The sequence below is a fragment of the Electrophorus electricus genome, chromosome 7, assembly GCF_013358815.1.
Source record: "Electrophorus electricus isolate fEleEle1 chromosome 7, fEleEle1.pri, whole genome shotgun sequence".
Lineage (NCBI taxonomy): Eukaryota > Metazoa > Chordata > Actinopteri > Gymnotiformes > Gymnotidae > Electrophorus > Electrophorus electricus.
Window position 1 is genome coordinate 6756580 of NC_049541.1, and position 18267 is coordinate 6774846.

Below are 18267 nucleotides of genomic sequence, written 5' to 3' on the forward strand. Positions count from 1 at the left end.
TTTTGCAATACCTCCACCATAACACTTGGGGCATACTCACAACCTTTCATGTGTGGTTGTATTTCCTGGACGCACACCGTTCTAACTTCCTTTTCTCAGTGCAGCGGGAGCAGTATCGGAGTCTGAAGACTTCATCTCCTGACAAAAGGAGAATTAACGATTACGAAATGGTCAGTAATAAACACATAATATGCTCTCCTACTAGAAACATGACCCCATGTGCAGGCAAAGGTACATTTTCCATCCCTGCTGGCCGCGTATGTTGGATGGATGATGTTAGATTTAATACGGCTATCTGATATAGCTAGCTAATTCTATTGGAATTGTGCGCTGCTGCCAGCCTGTGCAATTCTGCCGATTGTGTCTTTTCCTCACACGATACGCTGCACATTTACTCGGAAGGGCTACACGGACGTCCTCGCACGCGCCGATAAGTTTCCAGTTAGAATTGGCTCGTGCCCGGGGTTTAAAGTGTAGCCGCTGTTCACGTCATTGAACACGCGCGCTAATGACAACTCTGGCTAACTAGCCGCCTGCGCGGAGGTAGTTGATCTTGTGAGCTTTTAAATGCCACTGAGGAGGATGACCGTGTGGTCTTAATTATTTATTTTAGTAGTGCTGTTAGGTTACATTGGATGTTCGTGTTGTTTACTGTTCTCGTTTTTTTTTTACCCAGGGGTTCGTCAAAGTGGTCAAGAACAAGGCATATTTCAAGAGATACCAGGTCAAATTCAGAAGGAGGCGAGGTAATTCGATTTTATTCCCCACTGCCAATAATACGCGAGTTGTTACTGAAAACTGATTATTTTTCTGGAAAAAACAGTAACCAGTGGGTAGCATTCAACATAAGTGCACTACATAAGTCATTTTCTGTCCTATGTGGATCGTTGATAAACTAGTGTTTGTGATTGTTGCATCCAGAGGGAAAGACAGACTACTTTGCCCGTAAACGTCTTGTTATCCAGGACAAGAACAAGTACAACACACCCAAATACAGGATGATCGTTAGATTCTCCAACAGGGATATTGTTTGCCAGGTAATTCCAAGTGATGTGCAGATTCACATGGAAATTTTGTTCCCTCATTGAACCACAGTATGACTTCTCATTCCCTATCTCCCACCCCTGCTAGTGTTGATACTTTAACCTTACAAATATGATCAAATATCTTGGTTTGTACATGTATTCCTATACATATACTATTCCTGAATTTTAGTCTGTATTAAAATGGGCATTGCTGTAACGCTGCAGACAGCCCGTATCAACAGAGTCCCTTGTGTTCACTTCCAGATCGCATATGCCAAGATAGAAGGCGATGTGATCGTCTGCGCTGCTTACTCTCACGAGCTGCCCAAATACGGCATTCCGGTGGGGCTCACAAACTACGCTGCTGCTTACTGCACTGGCTTGCTGCTGGCACGTCGGGTAAGAACTGATGCTCGAAACACCTGGACTGACCCTGTCCACATCCCCCCCACTCCACTTTTTTGAACACTCATTCCGATTCTTCTGTAGTTGCTGAGCAAGTTCAGCCTGGATAAGGTGTACGAGGGCCAGGTGGAGGTGACTGGTGAGGAGTTCAACGTGGAGAGTGTTGACGGCCAGCCTGGTGCATTCACCTGCTACCTGGATTCCGGCCTCGCCCGAACCACCACTGGAAATAAGGTTTTTGGGGCCCTCAAAGGCGCCGTGGATGGAGGACTGTCAATCCCGCACAGGTGAGGGCACACAGGAGGTGTTGCACGCTACGAGATATTCGCTTCTCCCCGTCATGACACCTTCTGGCCTTGTAAACCAGCCTCAACTGAGAAAAACAGCACCCTGAGTTCTAGCTAACTAAGACTTCTGACATACTCATATGGTCACATAGGGGATACAGGGACTATAGGGATTACAGATTATGGAGCACCATTCAGTGTGGGATTTGTATACATTTCATGGAGCGTGATACCATCTAGTAATCCTTGATGTGAGATTGACAAGAAATGCTTTGTAGCCTTGGTGCAGAAGACAGGCTAGTCATACTGCTAGAGACATGTACTGTCTCAGTTTTGTCCTTATAGCACATTGTGATTTTCTGACATTGAGTGGGCCAAGCGGCATCAATGCACTGTGTGTAGTTGCCAGTGCATGCGCAAGGGCTTGACCTCTGTGTGTTCTGCAGCACTAAGCGGTTCCCGGGCTACGATTCCGAGAGCAAAGAATTTAACGCTGAGGTCCACCGGAAGCACATCCTGGGCTTGAATGTAGCCGGGTACATGAGCAGCCTGATGGATGAGGATGAGGAGGCCTACAAGAAGCAGTTCTCTCGATTCGTCAAGAGCGGCGTCACCCCCGACTCGGTAAGGCTGGCCGGCTGGTCGATGGCGCTTAGTGCCGCACGGGTCTCTTGTCTAGTCTCTGGAGCAGAACCTCCACAGGTACCTGTTACAGGTTATCCGTTTGTGGCTTCATCTCTCGGAACTGCTAAAAACTGTTGTCGATTTTGTAATTCTTGCCAACGACCACTAGCCTTGGCCACCTCCTCTAGCGCTGTTGTGCGGTTTACAGTTTTAACTTATTCAGCTTCTCAGTGATGAGCATCCTTGGACTGAGCAGCCATGGTTGGTCCTTCATTTGCACAGTTGATGTAACATGTTGTTTTCAAGATGGGCTGAGGAGCTTAAAATGACAATTTTATAAGCACTAAGAAAAGGATTTAAAAAACAAACAGCTGAAACAAGTAAAACCATGAGTTCCATTGTTTTTATGGTTGATGTGGTCTTGAAACATGTATGCATGTAGCATTAGTGTAGAAGCAGCAGTTCATTAAAGATTTTACATTTGATATCTATTTCAAATTAAATATAGTGACCGCTGTGTACCTCAAATGCCTTTCACCTGTTAACTGGACTATTACTTTTAAGGATGCTTGTAAACAAATGTAGTCTTTTTGTTTTATAAGGCATTTAACTGTGTGGGTCTTGCAGGTGGAGGAAATGTACAAAAAGGCTCATGCTTCCATTCGTGAGAACCCAGTCCATGAGAAGAAGCCCAAGAAGGAGGTCAAGAAGAAGAGGTGGGTTCTTATTTTCCTGTACCTTTGTGCAAGGTGACATGTTTGATGTTCTGCTTGCATGTTGCTGTAAACCAAAGTGAGTTACTGTCCTCTTGTGGAGATGACATACTAAAACTATGAAATGCATGTGAGCCAAGTGGTTGGTTATTGTGATGACAGCCATTCAGACTGGTTTTAAGCACCAAGTTGGACAAAACTGTAGGTCCGATTGTATATGCTAGCCCTTGATTCTGAAGTTACTGGTGATTGTCAGTAGTTGAATGGATTTGTTGGAAATTTGCAAATGACAAAATACACAGGGGCATAAACCATGCCATATTTTTACAGAAAGGAACTGTTTGAAAGTAGTGTTAAACAGACCCCAGGTCAAAGTTGATATTTTGACATTTTCTTTGACCACAGTTGAGGTTCCATAAGTAGTTGCATTAATTAATGCAATATTGAATTCTATTTAGTCTCAGCATATGCCCTGATCTTAGCTTTTGCTCCTCAGAGCCATAAAGTGAGCCAAGCACAGATAACTTCACCATTCCAAGAGTCAGCTGTTATTTTTCAACCTTCTTCCGTATGCACAGCGAAGATGCTGCGTCCATGGGATAGACTTCCAACCGCTACCCCCATGCTTTTGCCCCCACTAACAGTCTGTTTTGCAGGTGGAACCGTGCAAAGCTCACACTTGGTCAGAGAAAGGACCGCGTGGCTCAGAAGAAGGCCAGCTTCCTCCGTGCTCAGGAGGCTGCTGATGACGAGTGAAGAGATGGACCTGCCCCTCCTGCTCCACAGAAACCATGCGCCTTGTCCAAATAAAGCATTTGGAAAGAACCGAGTTTCTATTGTTCTCTTTCACATTAGATAAGCAGAAAGCTCCATTCTTTTTGGAGGCTCCGGTGAATGCGTACCAAAGCTCCCTTTGAGGAGCCTTAGTTTAGATATAGCATTATTTGCCACAGCCTCAGGTCTATCAAATACCTTTTTGATGAGCAGTGTTTACAGACTTGTTAAAAGATTTAGCTTGCGGTTTCTGAACACAAAAATAAATATTCTCAAGGGGATGGATGAGGTTGAGGCCACTGTTTACAATGTTTGCCTGCACGAAGCAAACTGTTCTTCCAGGTTATATTGCTTGTTGCATGCAAAACCCAAGCCCTAGATTTCCCTCCTGTTTAGCTAGGGGTCTGTTATCAAAACGTGCATCATGCATCCTTTAATGGAGCTGGATTATTATTAAAGAGTGATGAACAGTATTTCACTTTAAGTGCACTAAAACGATGCATGGTGAACCGATTTAAATTAATGCCATCCAACCATTAAAACAAACATAATAGGTTAGTAAATTGCTGTTAAAATGGAAAGATTTTATTAAACTAGACAACCCAGGCAGCTGAGTGCAACAAAACATTTTAATGTGCAAAGTCATGCATTTATACTTCAAAAAAAAAAACATTCATTCTCAGACAGCAACACTGACCTTCAGCAATGGATTGTTGACATGATTGCACATGATTTAATGTTCATGATCAGTTGAATTGTAATACAAAACACCCAGTCATAAAACTGAGTGTAATCAGACTATCAATCCAGCTGAGTGATCAGCCATAACTGGAATTTAGGGAAGTTGTTAATGTAGGAAATTGAGATGATTTCAGTCCCAGCAATCTGATGGTGAAATCGTACCGATTTCAGTACCAGCACACATGCTCTGCAGACCAAAAGAGCCATACAACTAGCCACTTAATTTTCTGCATTTGATCCCACTGTTCCAAGATCACACTGCCTCCCTCCTATGAACTGTAGGGGCAGCACAGGCTGTAGACTGCACATGCTTTAGTGTTCTGTACTTCATGTTGTCATCCTACAATGGATGCAAAAAGCTTCAGTTTCCCCTTCATTAGACTTGAAGGAAGTGTAAGTAAGTGCACAATCAGTGATCACTTGGGTATTGGCAGGATTCAGTCCGAAAACATCAAACAGCAAGTACAAATGAATGTGCTGCACATGTACATTGGCATTAGATACAGTAATGCAGAAGTTTTCAATCCACTCCTCAAGAACCCTCAGCCAGTTTTGTTTTTGTTGTGCTCCATTTTCTGATGAGGGTCATTGATTGAGTGTCTGAGGTGTGTCTGTAGCTGGAATAGAATAAAAATATGGATAGGCTCTTTTACCACCTAATTTCTCTGCTGGAAGAAAGGGCCATAGATATGGGTCAGTACCACAATGGACGCACACTATTGCTAGAATGCTGATCGCTTACTGTTCCATGCCTCAACCTAGCTCAGTTTCAAACCTGGCTCAATAGTAGCTGTGCTGGTGTCCATTTACGGGTCACTCATTTAGGAGTCCTTGGTGTGTGAAATCTGTTTCCACAGCAGGGTCTTCAGATTGTTGAGGATTAATGCGTGCTCCATCTCCATGTGCTCGGCTGAACCCTGAAGTGCCATGCAGGCATAGAGCTGCTTCTCCAGCTCTTCCTGCACAAGCGCTGGTACCCCCCGCAGGAGGTAGTCTTTCAGTGCACCGCATGCCCGAGCCAGGTTGGGCTGGCTCACCTGACCCATGCAGCGCTGCTCAGTGGGGTTGCATGCCGCCCTGCAGTCAGCGCCGTACGCACAGTCGTCATCGTCATGGCAACGACGGAGGTGCATGGCGCGACGGAAGGCCTCCTCAGGCACCACGCGCCGCCCGTCCACCAGCCGCAGGTCATAGCGCTCCGTGTAGCCGAAGCTGCCCGCCCGCATGTCACACACCAGGAAGCTGCCAAATGGCCCATGGAACACGTCCTCCACCAGCTCCAGCAAGCCAATGGCGATCTTGGCCTTGCGTGGCCACGAGGGCGTGAACCACTGATCCAGGCGTCGCCGCAGGCCTGTTGGCACCCATGGCTCCAGCAGCCATGGCAGGCTCAGGCCGTACAGTGGTGTGTAGGGCACGCGCTCCACCACGTAGAGGTCACCACAGAAGCCTAGCAGCTTGGGTGTGTGCTCACGGCCCTGGAGAACCACGGCCAGCAGGACTTCGTTCAGTTGCAGCAGAGCCCAGGCTGACTTGGCCTCCGCTAGGGACACGTGGCCATCCCGATTGCTGTCGGCAAACGACAGGATCAGGGTGACCAGTCCAGCTAGATTGGCCTGTTCGCCAACCTTCGCCTAAAGGTCAAAGTGAGAGACAAGGAAAAAAAATATCAGTTATTGCACGAAGGAGAAGCTGAGCTGCAGAATGCCTTTGATTGAAATGTGCGTCTGAGTGGCCGTACCTTCAGGTGGCTGGAGACCATTTCTTTGAACTTCTCCACCGAGGTGCCCCGGGTGGGTTTGTCGAACAGAACTGTCTCCTTCCTGGGCTCTAGCTCCTCTCCCAGCTCATAGTGCACCACATCACCCAGCTGACACTTGATCACCCCATCCACATCCCCCCAGCTACCTGTATATACCTGACACCACACATGGAGAAGGTCTCAAATCTACTTCACAGGCATCTTCAGTCAAAATACAGGATGAGAACTTTACACTCACAAAATTAAAATGACAGGTTCACTATTTTTTTTTTAGTCCATACATAAAACTCTTTATAATCATGTATAGTGTAACTTATAACATAACTTGCCAATTACTTTATTAATGAGGAACTTACCATGAGAAAGGTAAAGCTTTATTTGTAACTAAAGCGATCCATATCAGGCATATGAAAGACCACTGAAATATTATAGGGGTTGATCATTTTCCATCATACTTAAGTAAATTTCCAGATTATTTGTAATGCTCAGCTTGCAAAAATATTACAGAAGGTATTTGCAAGTTTTATCAGTGTTATTTCCTTCTTTATTTCTTTTGACTGCCACATGGCCGATGATGCTCACCTGATTGTTGGGCTTGCTGGACAGACACCTCCCAAAGTAGAGTGAGCCTTTCTCACAAAGGCTACTACAAGCAGAGCCATCGATCACACCTTTTCTGTACTTGTCACACTGGAAGAAAGAGAGGGAGTGGGCAAGAGAGTGAAGAACCTCAGCATTCTGGAACTGGAAATGTACACACAAAATGCTGTACAGTTCACATGACAACAGGTGGTGCTCTGGAATTAAAAACATGTTCATTGCGCCAAATTCCACAATCCACATGATTGACGCAACATTTATTTGACAGGAACACTCACAATGGTTCTTTGGCATTCTCGCCCTCTGCAAAGCTCTGTGTAAGAGGAGTACTGAACATACACAACCCAGCTTCCCACGAACACCGCCAGCCAGGTGAGGAACAGGTACTTCACTCGGACGTAAGACAGGCGAGCCTGCGGGAACATCAGTACAGAAACCTGGATTCAGTGGCGTTTTATTTTATTTTATTTTTTTAAACTTACCACTACGCAAACCACACAAAGGCATAGGGCCCCAGAGATCAGGGGGACCCCTGCTGGCCATAAGCAGTTGGCTGAAAAACAACAGCAGCAGCAGCAGCTCAGACTAAACGCATTCTTACTTTCATTGTTCAACACCAGAGATTCCGCAACACGCTAGCTAATCAGGACTCTTGAACATAACCATGAAATGCTCGTATCCCAGCAGTGCCCAAAAAAGAAAGAGAATTACAGAAATGAAACCAGGATGTTCATGTCATGACATAACGTTTCTTGGGGCACCAGAAATATCAAGTCTGCCCCTGTCTGGATCAACACATTCAAGCACTGATGCAGAATCTCATGTCCACTTCCAGACTGCTTCATTTGGCTTCTTCCAAACATGGTTTTATCAACCCTAAATAAGCAGCACTCCTTAATTTACAAATGTGTAACATCATACGTCACTTTTTTTAAGTTACACCTACAACATGAATGCTTCAATAACTTGTGCATGCAACAACCCCGTCAGCAAAGACTTTGGTTTGATAAAACCTTACACTTTTGTCTCAATTATGAATACGTTCTAGCATATTTTTTTGACTTTGGTATTGTGACCCTGACTTAGTTTTTGTCTACAAATCAATCAATAACTAAACTTAAATGTTACAGATGATAAAATGAAGCTCTATAAAAGACAGTACAATAGGGTTTATACACTTACCAGCCCCTTTGTACAGTCCATCTGTTGCCAGTTTGTGTTAGACATCCTCCAGTCTTTCATTAATAGTTAGTTTCTGACAACACAACTGCTATTAGCTGGTTACTTTTGGGGACTGAGAAATAATTTCCAGTCAGCAGTGGACCTGTGGTCAGACACTGACCAGTGAAGAACAGAGGGTGTCTAATAAAGTGGCCAGTGAGTGTATATATAGCATCATAAACTGGGACTGGTGAGAATTTATGGCTGGGTACAAATGTAAATTTTTGTTTTTTCACTTTGTCTAATAATTATTTGTACAGGTGATGCAAGTTATTTGATCCGCTGCTGATTTTATAGGTTTACCCCCTTACAAAGACATGAACAGACTATAATTTTCATGATTGTTAAAATAAACCTGAGAGACAGAATATCAACAAAGAAATCCAAAATAAAAACTTAAGGTTATAAACTAATTTGTATTTGATTAAGTGATAAATGATAAGTATTTGATCCTAAGGCAAAACGTAATTTAGTACTTGGTCAAGAAACCCTTGTTGGCAAGCACAGAGGTCAGATGTTTCTTGCAGTTGGTCACCAGGTTTGTGCATGTCTCAGGGGGCATTTTGGCCTACTGCTCTTTACAGACACTTTCCAAATCCTGAAGGTTTCAAGGATGCTGTTTGGCAACTCAAAGTTTGAGTTCCCTCCACAAATTTCTATGGGATTAAGGTCCAGAGACTGGCTAGGCCACTCCAGGATCTTAAATGTGCTTCTTCTTAAGATACTGCTTTGGTGCCTTGGCTGTATGTTTTGGGTCATTGTCATGCTGGAAGACCCATCCACGACCTACCTTCAGTGTTCTGGCTGAGGCCAGGAGGTTCTCATTCAAGATTCTATAGTGCATGGTCCCATTCATCAACCCCACAATGTGGTGATGTCTTCCTGTACCCTTAGCAGAGAAACAGCCCCAAAGCAGAATGTTTCCACCTCCATGTTTGACAGTGGGGATGGTGTTCTTGGGGTCATATCCAGCATTTCTCTGCCTCCAAACATGGCAAGTCGAGTTGATGCAAAAGAGCTCAAGTTTGGTCTCATCTGACCACATGACATTCTTCCAAGCCTTCTCTGAATCATTCAGGTGTTCACTGGCAAACTTTAGACAGGCCTGTACACGAGCCTTCTTGAGCAGAGGGCAGTGCAGGATCTCAATCCATTACGGCGAAGTGCGTTACTAATGGTTTTCTTGGTGACTGTCACCAGCTCCCTTGAGATCATTAACAAGCTCCTCCCATGTAATTCTTGGCAGACACTTCATCTTTCTCAGAATCATCCTTACCCCACGAGGTGAGATCTTGCATGAAGCTTCAGCGCGAGAGCGACTAGCATCTTGTATTTCTTCCATTTTTGAATTATCGTGCCAACAGTGGTCTCTTTCTCACCAAGCTTCTTGCGGATTTTCTTGTAGCCCATTCCAGCCTTGTGCAAGTCTACAATCTTGTCCCTGACGTGCTTTGACAGCTCTTTGGTCTTGCCCATGGTGGTCACGAGGTTTGAATGGAAGACACTGATTCTGTGACAGGTGTCTTTTATACACATAAATGAGGTGAGATTAAGAGTACTTTCTTAAAGGGACAGGACTGATTTGTGTGCCTTATGGGCACATGACCAGTCTGTGGAGGTCAGATTGCTTGCTGGTTGGTAGGGGATCAAATACTTTTCACTTAATCAAACTCTAATTTATAACCTTTATTTAATGTCTTTATTTTGGATTTCTTTGTTGATATTCTGCCTGTTATAATAAACCTACCATGAAAATTATAGACTGTTCATGTCTTTGTAAGGGGGTAAACTTACAAAATCAGCAGGGGATCAAAATTATTTTCCCCACTCTACATTTTAATAGGTGCATTTTATTATTGTACAATTACTGACTACAGCCAGCCCATCTGTTGGCATTAGCGATGAAGCAATATTGAATTTCTTGGGCCAATACTGTATAAATTAGCATCTTATGCTGGATGTTTCTGATGCAATTTCAAACTATAATCTAATATAGGCAGTGCAGTGGGCAATCTGTTAAAGCTCTAAAAATTGATCATTAATTAATTTTACATATCCATGTAAAGGCTGTAGGTAGCCACCCTACCCAGGACTCGAATCCAGGTCTGACAGGAGGTAAAGGGGAGCATAAGCCAGAGCTCCCATTTAACCTTCCTAATTGACACTTCCCATCACAATCCAGGTTACAGGTAAATCAGACACCACAATTATTGTAACCATAACTTATGGCATTTTTATGGTATTTTTCACCTCAAATTGAAGCAGTTATAATAAAGTCTATGGCTGGAAAGCTCACAGCTACACAGACACAAACAGATTGTTAGCATTTTTCTTATAACAGTAGTAATATACAAATGAAGTCTACATTATACAGAAGGCTTATTCTGTTGGATAAAAGAAAATCATCTGTTGTAATTATTGGATAAAATTCCAATCTTGAAACGATAACGATAAATTCAAATCTGTCCTCATCTGCAAACATACTGTGCATCTCTAGTTGGCAAGCATAGGTCATCTGCTACCCACTATCCTGTTCATCACAGTTTCTGCCCAAAGGCCCACTGATCATGAGATACTATCTGATGAGCACTGACATGGCATTGGCGTGGGTTAGGGTTGTACCCAACTTCTCCCCCCCTTCTTTCCAAGGCTGCTGTGTTGAGCCCCCCAAATAAATCAAACAGTGAAGATATGTTTAGATATGTTAAGTCACATATGCAATTCTGGCACATAAAATATATACAGGATTTTAAAACAGTGTTCTTACCATTTCCTCTTCAAAATGGTACACTGTGTGCAAGTAAATCACTGGTCATTTGCATCAACATTGTTGATGGCCTGAAATTAAACATCTCAAAATCATCAGGAGGGTTAAATTATTCTTTACCAAACTGAAAGATCCAGACTGACAGACTGTGCAAAAATCAGTTCACATTCAACATGCCAAAATGTCTGTTCAAGGGGCACGTCCCCCAATTCCATAATGCAGTACTGGTTACCATGGCTTCAGTTTGGCCAGTTTTCAAAACGTTCCTCTGTAGCTGGGAAACAAGCTACAGAGAACTGAGTGTGCAGATATGTGCCGGGCATGATTTTGAAGATGGGTCCTGAGCCTTGGTTCCTTCAAATTTTTTCCTTGCTCTCAGGGAGTTTTTCCTCATCACTATTGCTTCGAGTTGTGCATTAGTGTACTGGATCCGGATTCTCTGTACATATAACTTCTGTAAAGCTTTTTCAAATCATGTTGGAAAATGCGCTATACAAATGTAACAAATATACCATCGTAACATCATAGCAACTGTTCACCTCACTGAGCTAAGGTAAAGGCACTTCAGTAACCATCCAATTTAGCCATCACAAAATACTATACCAACAGTGAATAGCTTGCTATTTAGCAAAGCACATGTGGATGTTTGCTATTATGTTGGCTGTGTGGAAGCATTTAACTCTAAAGAAAGAGAAAAGTAAACTACAATGCCTATCGAGTGTATCGAGAAGAGTCACCAGCACTGTAAACCTGAATACAGCAAACCTAAAACACTTGCAGAGGCATCATGAAAAGTAATACATGAACTTGAACAAATCTTAGAAAAATACCCTCAATGTGTGTGAATTTATTTCAAAGTGATTGTGAAGCTTCACAGCAGTGAATTTCACAACTCATCTGGAGCTCATTGCGTGCCTGTTGTGTTGCTGGGAATAATGGCTCTTGAGGGGAGTCTATTGTGGTAGCTACAGAAAAGATGCTAAAAGCATAACCAATTGACATGAGCCAAGTCCATGACTTTTTACAAGACAATGACCGCAACATCTAAAAAAAATGCATCAGCTTGGAGTCGCAAGTATAGGATGCTTTGTGCACACACTGCAGATAACTGCATGAATGGTTACTGTCACAGCACAGTGCAAGTGATGCACTCAATACCATCAAAAACAAGGGTCACTTTAAACACTTGACATTCATATTTTCACACCTAGAAGGCATTAAGAGTTAAATATGACCAACACCTCCAGTAAGCAGTGCAAACAAGGTGGAACAGTATGCATCATATGATTGAGAGTATGCTCTCTATGACACTGAACCACACTAAAAACAAAATCAGTGGGGACTGCTGTCTTGGCCTCTTTTGAAGAGCTAACATGAGAACTGAAGTGAGGTGAGCTTCTTACCTCCTGCTCCAAGTGATGTGATTCCCATGGTGTTATAGGTGTTTTAAGTCAAGGACATGAAACTGACCAGGGGATTAAATCTATGAAAAACATCCTTTTAACTAAACAGGTATGACCGTACCTCCCACTCTTACACATTCACTATACTCTATATACCATGGGTGTGCATGTAGATCAAGTTGCTTGTCGTTTCGTGTCAGTGCTTCATATCAAAAAAGGAACTCACATGATGCATTCTTGTCTCGTATGTTAAAATAAGTATGGGGAATTTTACTTATTTTAACTGTTGCAGGTACTTTTCAACGGCAGATGCTTAGCAGCTTGGAAAATGTGCATTATTAGCAGGCCTGGACAAGATGAAGGAAGGCATGAAAACCACAGCTGAAACTGCAGAGCCAGTGAACAACTCCCCACAGGTGGAAATTGCAAGCAGAAGCAAGAGTAGCCCCTGTAGCATGTTTGATGAAACCCTGGAAAAAAAGCACAGCAGTACCTGTTCCTGAGTAAGTGCAGATCTACCTCAGCAAACGAACTATTCCAAGGTCAAAGAATCCCTTGCTCTACTGGAACATAAGCAATCCCCGATTTCCCCTTCTGGCTACACTAAAAGCTAAATTTCTCTGTGCGCGCTGAGAAAATGTGGAGAACGGGAGTCTTTTCAGCAGAGCCTCAAATATCATTGATTAAGGAAGAAAGCTGACACTTGAGAAAGCTGAAATGCTTATTTTCTAAAGTTGAATTTGCCTGATATGATACAGTGAGCACAGAGGGCTCTGCAGAAAATGACCCATTTATCTCTGATTAGTGTTTGCAGAATTGTGAACGGTGGGGCAGCCAATAAGTTATAAAAATGTCTTCTCACATTGTATTCATTCTATAGCATGCTTTAAAACATGGTTAGTTTCACATAGATGTGATGTATTCTATATTGAAAATGCAATTTATGTACACAAGTTATCTAAAGTAATTTATTTCTACTGTACCTTTTTGCTTTAAATGTTTACATACAAAATTTCTGTTAAAATTGATATTTGGCACAAATTAGCATTATACTGCAATTTCAGTTTAAGGGTCTTATTTTGTCTGAACTGTAATATTTCCTTTTTTTGTTTGAAAGTTTATTGGAATAAAAATGGTTTGTACATGTTATGATGGCTATGAATTTCTTACTGTATGAGCAACTTTAACTTTTGATGGGTAACTTTAGATGATAAGTAAACTTCAACTATAAGTAATTAATTTTAATGCTTAGTAGTTTCAAAAACATTGGATAAGCATTGGCTGACACTCAAGGTTTCAGTAGTGGTGCTGATATTGAAAAAGAAAAAGTATTGTGACAGTGAATGTACATTCGTCACTATAGTAGCCATTCAGGGTCCAACCCGAGCTTGGTCATTAAATTCCATTTCTGCAATCTCTGTAGTATCCAGCAGTGACAGGCTGCAGGCTTCAAGTGCAAACATGCTTTGCTTGGGCTTCCCCCCCCCCCCAGTGCAGTTGAAAACAGCAAAAACTCTAATCATAGATGAATCCATAACTGCAAACCAGAGTACATGCAGGCAAAAGGCAAAAGCAAAGAGAGCCATAGGAAAGGTTCAGTGATGCTAATTACATTTTGTAAAACACTGCAAACAGGCCAGTGTATATACAAGGCCTGCATGTAGACACATCCTGCCTTTCTACAGTATATATATGAACACGACAAATGAATACAACCCTGTGTTCAAGTGCGACTGAGCAACAGACTTAAGGATGAAAGTCAGTTTAGGAATCTGTAGCCTCCTTTTCTAACTTCTTTAGTTTGCCCATGCCCCAATTTTGTATGGTAATAAGCTTTTAACAAATCACTCTCCAACAAGTTATGCTTTCATGAGCTTTGGAGGAACTAAGCTGATTAGCCAACAGATGAGGTAGAGGCACTGTTTTTATTTGGAGAATTGAGGGGATCCATTTACACATCCAAAAGACGTTACGTCCTTACTCCACATGTCCAGCATCATCAAAATGTAAAAGACAAAAAAAACTACAGTTTTGTCTCAGCAGGAATGTCTGATGTTAGATTATTTTTGTCCAACATGCTGCTTTTTTCACTCCCAAGTGCACTCCATGAAACATTTTGGCCATTTGTTGTTCAAAGCAAGACAGCACTCTGGCTACAGGCAGTGCCTAGGGTAGTGTCAGCACCCCAACTTCACACTGACTACATTCCACTCTCAGGACACCTCTCAGGACACCATATAAGCAGTATAGTATGGCAACTAAGAACATAACTAATGGTTGTTTTCTGACGTATGGCTCCAAATGCTAAGGAAAATGTAGCAGCAAACACGGTGATCTCACTCTGGCATTCTACTCATCAATGTAGAATGACTCATTATTACACAGCAGATACATAAAGCAGACAAATGCCAAATCTTTAGCCTGACTGGCTGCCTTTATCCTGACTGAATTCCTGAGAGCAAGAAAGAACATTGCACAGCTGTTGAAAGAATTGTTCTCCACAGCAGAACAATGTGAAGAAACATCAGGCTGAAACTACAGGACATTAATTAATTGATTTAATACATTTACCAGTACTGGAAATACTTTGCTATGACCTGATAAAACCCCTGACTAAGGCTGCCACCTGTTCCAGTTTTCCTGCGGTTGTCCTTTTTTTAATAGTCCAGAAAATGTATTATCTCTCCAGGGACACTTAATGCACAGTTGCAGAAAGTGTAGTACTGATGTTTTGATATGCCCAACTCTGACCACACAAAACTGTTTCCATATAAAGGTCCAGTATTTCTGTTCATCCTAGGATGTAAAATATGGATTAATAGATTTTTATGATGATACTGAAGAATCCAGCAAAGCTATATTTAAACAGATGGTATCCATTAATGAAAACAGTGAAGACACGCTTTATGGTGTAGTCATCCTGAATTAAGTGTTTCTCACCAAAACACCTTACCCGACAGAAAGTGGCCTGTTTTTCCAGCAAGGCAACAGAAACCACTGAGCAATAAGGTAAGCAGTTGTTTCCTCTCAAAGATACTGAAGATATTTTAAAATATTCAGGGCTATAAACAACCCTACTTCACAAATCCATCACTAACTCTTTTACATCTGTCTAATGAAAAAAGTGGGCAAAGTGATTCACTGGTCATCAGTACGACAGCTTACAGGTTTTTTTGTCGGACATAGGTGGCAACACTACCTTACCCTTAGAGTGCAATTGTGGTTGTTGGTGCTGCACTGTGGTGAAGGCAGAGGGCAGCAACCATACCTGGCCTCGAACCCTGACCACCGGACCAAAAAGCCAGCTCTCTGGCATAGCAGTTTTATTTATTTTTCAAATGGCTTTGAGCAGGTGTCTTTAGCCAAAGCATAAATCCATACAACTAAAATTTTGGGTGACAGTTTTTCTGTGTGTATGATATACAGTGTATTAGTGTAAAATACATTATGAGTTGGTAAAAATGTCAACTGAACTAACGTTACCTCATCAGTAGCTACATTCTTCCTTTCAACGCGATTTGAACGCCATTAGGCCAAGTCAACAAAAAATATGACCAACATGTTGCATCTAGCTAATTATTCTATCACAAAAGATTCTGAAATAAAATCGTTATATCTCGATAGCTACTTAAAGTTTTTGTTTTTCACAAAAATTGTACTTTCGCCTGAAGCCTGTCACTATGCTATCTCTATACAACAAGCATTTCAAGTAAGTTTAGGAGCTTTGACTTTTATTGCGCATGACTGAAGTTAAATGACAACTAATTAAAGATAGGGAAGAAAAAATAACTAAATAAAAATGTTTAAACCGAAACATTTATGTTATCGCTTTAGCACAAAAAGCAGCTAAACTACATCAAATTATGCTAGCTAGTTAGACCTCATGTTTCACCTGCCTGCTGATCCCCGTGTCGTCACCCTCTCTTCTTTAGGGGCTGACGGTCTCTGTCACCACACTACCTTCCCCTTCAGGGCACACACACATGCGCTTCAATCCTTCCATGGGTGCTTTGTGCTCCAACCCCCTTCATCATGCAGTGTCACACCCATGTCCCTCACCAGGGTTCATACACTTTTTATACTGAACTCCTAACGGCAGAGGGCGGGTTCCATAACCACGAGCCTCCCGATGGCCTCCGTGGCACCACCCTACTCCTCACACCATGTGTGGCAAAGGGCAGCAGCCAGCCAGCTCTCTGGCAAAGCAATCATAGCACCCATTTCTCCTGTCTGAAGTGACGATCCGTGTCACAGCACCCTCTCTCCTTCAGGGGGGTGATGGGTCTCCGTCACCACAGGCACCTGTGGTAGACTATTCTTACAGCTCAATATACCAAACGAGGCAACACTGCTGAGCCTCTAGATTCTCAAAAGGGACAACAGTGAAAATTAATTTAAAGCTCTTAGATCATATTTACAGAGGGGATTACTGGTGTCATCACAATGGAAGCCACTATAAAAATGTGTACTTTTTGTAGTATTAGCTAACATTGAAGACACCCCTCGCCAAAAAAAAAGCACCAATCACAATGACAGTCAAATACAACGAACGAGGTTTGAATGAATGATTGGAACACAATCTTGATTAGCAAGTTAGGCCTGCTAAATGACAAACGGATAGGCAGACAGCTGGAGAATTGTCAAAATGATCTGTTTTAGGTACTCGATTTAATTTGTGAGCCAACACTAGACGTCAGTCAGACCACTGACATCAAGCCACCAGACTCGAGAAGTGCTCGGCGGGCATTGCCTAATCTATTCCACTCACTAATGGTTGCTAACCTAGCTAACGCTATCTAACTAGCAAGTCTACACCAGGGACACTGCCGAAAATTCGCAGAGCAAACAAAGTAGTTGGCTTACCCTTTTTAAACAAAAGGCTGGCTTTTAAAACATATCCTACTATGGTTCTGCTTATATCATGGGGCACCTGTGAGGTTATGAACTAGAGTTTAAAAAATAATAAGAAATAATGTTAATTAGTAGAAGTTCTTAGCATGACTTGTCGCAAACATAAATAGCAGGTCTTCTCGGCAAGCTCGATAACCTCCCCGACTAAGTCGCCATTCATCATCACCCACGAATTTATTAGGAAATGTTTCGCACTCGCTTGGGTTTAGAGTAAGTTAGCTATGCAAAGTGTTTAGACTCAGAACTATGACCATCCAGCTAGCTAACAGCCTTAGCTAACATTCCAACTGAACGCAAAACCTGAACTGACTAACCTAGCTAGCTATCTTACCTGTTCTGCTAAGACTGCCAATACATTACCCTAGCTGCCTAGGTTAAATTAAAACAGCAGGAATAACTCGATATGACAACTATTGCATCCATTCATCAAAAACGAATAAAACACTCACTGGTCAGTAACCAAAATGCAGCAGGACTAGCTACCCACCTGAAAGTGATAAGACTTTGTCATCCAGGCCCGTGAAAACAGACCTCTCGCCATAGCAGAAATAGATCATTTCAAAGACAGTCGACTTGCGAAAGGGAATCCCACAACGGAAACAGTCAAGAAAGGCAACGTCGACTAAAGTAGCCTAGCTAACGTTTTCTACTCTCGCACATTGTTATCCTTACTTTGCCTACCACTAACTGTAACGTAAAAAACTGCCGTTTTGCTCTTAACTTTCTGACGTTACGGAACTGAGTAATATTGCAGCTCGAAGACAAATATTAGGGTTCTCTGTCGACCTTTCACTTTCAGCTGCAGCTGTTAAGACAACACCTCGGCCAAAGTCTTTTACACACAGCCATTCACATTGCAGCGCATTTTAAAGTAACAGATGGAAGCAAATTTACTCAACATACACACATGTGCGAATTTAATTAAAAGTAGTCGTAAACTGGACATACTAAGGTAGCTTTCTATATCAGGCTCCTACTGCCCCCTGCCGACCGCGTGTTGCTATCATACCATTCATTTATTCATATAAATGAAA

At 42.4% G+C, this 18267-nt stretch overlaps 2 protein-coding genes across 2 annotated transcripts; one reads left to right on the forward strand and one right to left on the reverse strand.

Annotated features, from left to right (window-relative positions):
* Positions 1-70: 70 nt before the first annotated feature.
* rpl5a (ribosomal protein L5a) lies at positions 71-3872 on the forward strand. Its single transcript, XM_027031022.2, has 8 exons — positions 71-170; positions 677-746; positions 922-1037; positions 1290-1424; positions 1515-1717; positions 2164-2341; positions 2969-3057; positions 3711-3872. Exons 1-8 carry the CDS (start codon positions 168-170, stop codon positions 3808-3810), a joined length of 894 nt encoding a protein of 297 aa, XP_026886823.2. The 5' UTR covers positions 71-167; the 3' UTR covers positions 3811-3872.
* Positions 3873-4439: 567 nt separating this feature from the next.
* dipk1aa (divergent protein kinase domain 1Aa) lies at positions 4440-18169 on the reverse strand. Its single transcript, XM_027029849.2, has 5 exons — positions 17721-18169; positions 7210-7344; positions 6914-7021; positions 6311-6487; positions 4440-6203 (listed from the first exon to the last, which is right to left on the reverse strand). Exons 1-5 carry the CDS (start codon positions 17772-17774, stop codon positions 5391-5393), a joined length of 1287 nt encoding a protein of 428 aa, XP_026885650.2. The 5' UTR covers positions 17775-18169; the 3' UTR covers positions 4440-5390.
* Between the last annotated feature and the right edge of the window lie 98 nt (positions 18170-18267).